This window comes from Castanea sativa, chromosome 3 (assembly GCF_040712315.1).
Source record: "Castanea sativa cultivar Marrone di Chiusa Pesio chromosome 3, ASM4071231v1".
In the NCBI taxonomy this organism is placed as follows: Eukaryota; Viridiplantae; Streptophyta; class Magnoliopsida; order Fagales; family Fagaceae; genus Castanea; species Castanea sativa.
The window spans coordinates 49,919,952-49,923,810 of NC_134015.1; the positions used below are offsets into that span (position 1 = coordinate 49,919,952).

The 3,859-nt window shown below is 34.4% G+C and overlaps 1 protein-coding gene across 1 annotated transcript; it reads right to left on the bottom strand.

The window, feature by feature from the left end:
* Window positions 1–1,465: 1,465 nt before the first annotated feature.
* Window positions 1,466–3,582, bottom strand: LOC142627400 (UDP-glycosyltransferase 74B1-like). Its single transcript, XM_075801253.1, has 2 exons — window positions 2,933–3,582; window positions 1,466–2,555 (listed from the first exon to the last, which is right to left on the bottom strand). Exons 1-2 carry the CDS (start codon window positions 3,572–3,574, stop codon window positions 1,824–1,826), a joined length of 1,374 nt encoding a protein of 457 aa, XP_075657368.1. The 5' UTR covers window positions 3,575–3,582; the 3' UTR covers window positions 1,466–1,823.
* Window positions 3,583–3,859: the final 277 nt, after the last annotated feature.

Here is a 3,859-nt window from a genome sequence, read left to right on the forward strand (position 1 = left end):
GAAATTAAACTTATGAGCCACACTATGAAACTTTATGAGAAAGTGAGTGAACATAGATTAAGATATGAAACCACAATATCAAATAATCAATTTGCTTATGCAAGGATAATCTACTATGCTAGTTGTTTTCTTACTTACATTTATTGGAAAAATATAAAGAGGCTTGTAAAGATCTTGATATGATTTTTATTGACCCAGAGAAAGCATATGATAACAACCCTAAAGAGGTTCTGTTATGGGCTTTGAAAAAGAAAGAAGTCCATCTAAATTATAATAAATTGATTAAAGAAATGCGTGATGGAGTTGTAACTAATATGAGAACTAGTGGAGACATTACAAGTGAGTTTCCTATAATAATACATTCGCATTAAGGATCATCATTATGTCTATATTTTTTTGCAAGAGTAATGATGAGCTCACTAAATCAATTTAAGAGAAAGTAACTTAGTGTATGCTTTTTACAGATAATATAGTTTTAGTAGATGAATTTTAAAGTAGAGTTAATGCTAAGTTAGAAATTTGGAGAGATACTCTAGAATCTAAAGGCTTTTTGACTATGTAGGACTAGAACAAAGTACTTGAAATGAAAGTTTGGTAATGTCAAAACAAAGATGAAAAGGCCATGAGATTGAATTATCAAGAGATACATAAGAATGATAGCTTTCGATATCCTAGATTAATAATTCATAAAGATGGAGAGATAAAAGAGAATGTGAATCATAGAATAAAAATAAGGTGGATGAAGTAGAGAATTGTATTAAGAGTATTGCGTAATCATAGAATACCTATTGAGTAAAATGTAAAAATTTATAAAATTGCTATAAGACCAACTATGCTCTATGGTTTGTTAGGCTGTTAAGAAGCAACATATTAATAAAATGAGTATAGTTGAAATGAGAATGTTAAAATAAATAAATGGAAATGCATGAAAATGTAGAACTCAAAATGAGTAAAACACCTTAGAGATATGGGTGACCCTTGTTGATGAAAAGACAAGAAAGAATTAGTTGAGATGATTTGGTCATGTTTAGAAGAGAATGTTAATGCATCAATAAGAAAAATATGTCGGTAAAAAAAAAAGTACGACTGTACATTTAAACAGCTAATCTTTTAAAATAAATATGTCGGTAAAATAAACTCATCCACACACCTTCTAAGTTCTGAATGTAAACTTATATCCCTTTATTGTTGCTGATTGATAACTTTTGGAAATAGAGAGGTTGCCGGCCCTTGTTGTGTATCACGTTCTACACTTATAGTCGCAATAGCCGCCCCTAACTTCCGGAAAATTGGACCATGGTTTATTATTGTTTCAAATGACTTTTTAAGTGACTTTCTTTGAGTGATCATCAATGTTAGCTGATCCAGGGAACTAAATTAGCATCTGGGATGGATATGCTTTCAGAAAAAGAAAAGAAAACCTTTTATATATGCAAAAATGAAAATATTAAAGCATGTACGGGGAAAAAAGAATATCATTGGTAATTCTTCATCAGCTAAAACAGTGACTATATGAAAGAATTCCCATTTAAATACATTCCAATAAAACGAATCTAACAAAACAATGACAGGACAGGGAAAACAAGTCACACATTGACCTAAAACAAATTCACATGACCATTCACACAAACACTAATAATTTATTTTATGCACTCCACGTACATGTGAATCTTATAGTTATATTAGATTCTCATATTATGAGAGACAATACATTTATCGAATGTATGAGATATATTCTCCTCACTTACACACAATACAACACAATTGCATAATTGCTAGGAAGGTCAATCTAAACTACACCAAATGGTAACTATTAGAAAAGTTCATTGCCTATCCTTCTGTACCAAATGCTGAACAAATTCATTGATATTCTTGTCAGAGCTCCCTCCTTCACTGACTGCTTTCTTAGCCAATTCCCTCCATTTACTAGCATTCTTCTTAATCTGCTGGCTCCTCTCTCCTTCCATCACTTCCTTCAAACACATTACAAGCTCTTCTTTTCTCACAACTCCCTTATCGTCCTCCTTGGCTCTTAGCCCCACACCCCAAATTTCCTCCACAAACTTTGCATCTGTCAATTGGTCTTCCCACTTTGGCACTCCCACCATAGGTACCCCAAGGCTCAGCCCTTCAAGTGTTGAGTTCCACCCACAGTGTGTTACAAAGCAACCAATGGCTTGGTTTTCCAGCATTTCTAGTTGGTTGCACCATGTCACAATCGAACACTTTTCTTTTGTTGAGTCCACAAACCCATCAGGCAATTTATCTTGCTCAGATTCTTTTACAACCCACAGGAAATGCAAGCCACTCTCCTTCAAGCCCCATGCAATTTCTTCCATTTCTTCTAATGTCAAGGAGACCATGCTTCCAAAAGAGACATACACTACTGACTTAGGTGGCTTTGTTTCTAGCCATTTGATGTAATCATCACTAAGAGGCTCCCATAGACTTGATCCATATCCTTTGTCATCTTCAATCCGACCATCCAAGTAAGCCGCTGGGACCATTGGTCCGATCAACTTTGCTGGCCAGAGCTTTGATATGCTTCTCGCTTCCTACTCAAACATAAAACACGAAATATTTTTGTTTTAGTAAGCATATAATAAAAAATAAAAAAAAAGGGTCATTTTATGTTACACAAATTTTTTTTTGGGTAGGTAAATACTTACCTAATACCGCTAATATTATAAAATATATATTAAATAAGACAATATCCAATATTAACTTGTTAGAACCCCTTTTTCTTTGTCTTGTGTGTTTGTTTCTAAGAAAACAAAAGAACTTGCGTACAAATAAAAAAAGAAGTATATACTCTATAATTCTATTCTTTCATGCTGCTTCTATGCTATTGAGAAGAATGACTACGTTAACTTGATGGTAAAATATCAATAAGTTAACATGATAATTGATAATGGTGATGTTGGTCACATACCTCGGCTTCTAATTCTTCGAAAGTGTTACTAAATATCCAATCAGCCATGTCCAAGTTGGAAAACTGACTTAATTTCATTGCCAAGTACGCTGGATAACTTTCTGGCAACTTAAGAAAACTTGGTAGGTCAGGGAAGTTCAATGGAGGTAGGCCAGGAATGAGTAGTGGTGTAGTTTCAAGCTTCAATGGCAACGAAAGTTTGCCATGGTGTATGAGACAGAATATGTGGGTTACAGTGGCTGAATTGGTAAAGAATGGTGCTCCATAAATGCCATGTTGCTTAGCAACATCAAGAGCCCATGGCAAAAATGAATCATACACAACACAACTCACAGGAGAACCAGAGTCTTGAAACTTTTGGATGAGTTCAGATAGAGTTCTTGAGCCATTGGCCTTGAATGACTTCAGGAAGAAGTCCACGTTTTTTGCTTGTGCAAAGCCATTCTCATCAAACCCATCGGAGATGGGCTCAACACCAACGTTTGCTGTACAAATGGACTTGAGAGTATAACGGGTTGTAGCTATCGTGGCCTTGACCCCTTTTGAGGCTAAGCGTTTTGCAAATTGGAGGAGAGGGTTAATGTGACCCTGGCTTGGATATGGGAGCACCACAACGTGACCTCTATACTCTGTTTCCTCCATTTCTTTATGTTATTGTTGTTTCTCCTCAACGATCCTTATTTATAGGCTAGAGAAACTTGTTTTACAGTTAATTTTATCCTAAAAAACTAGGACCACAAACTTTTGGCAAACTATGGGTGGCGGAAAAAATGTGAAGGATTCATGTAAAAGTGTAATTACAATTAATTTACCACATAAGATGATTGTGGTAAATATTGAAATCATAGAATAACTCATTTTATCCAATAATTAATTAATTATCATTTTATTTATACTTTTTTTTATAAAGGAAATGCTAACAGATAC

Coding starts and splice junctions, on each gene's coding strand:
- LOC142627400 (XM_075801253.1), bottom strand. CDS start 3,574: ATGGAGGAAACAGAGTATAGAGGTCACGTTGTGGTGCTCCCATATCCA. Junction 2,556..2,932: donor TCGAAGAATTAGAAGCCGAG/GTATGTGACCAA, acceptor ATGTTTGAGTAG/GAAGCGAGAAGCATATCAAA.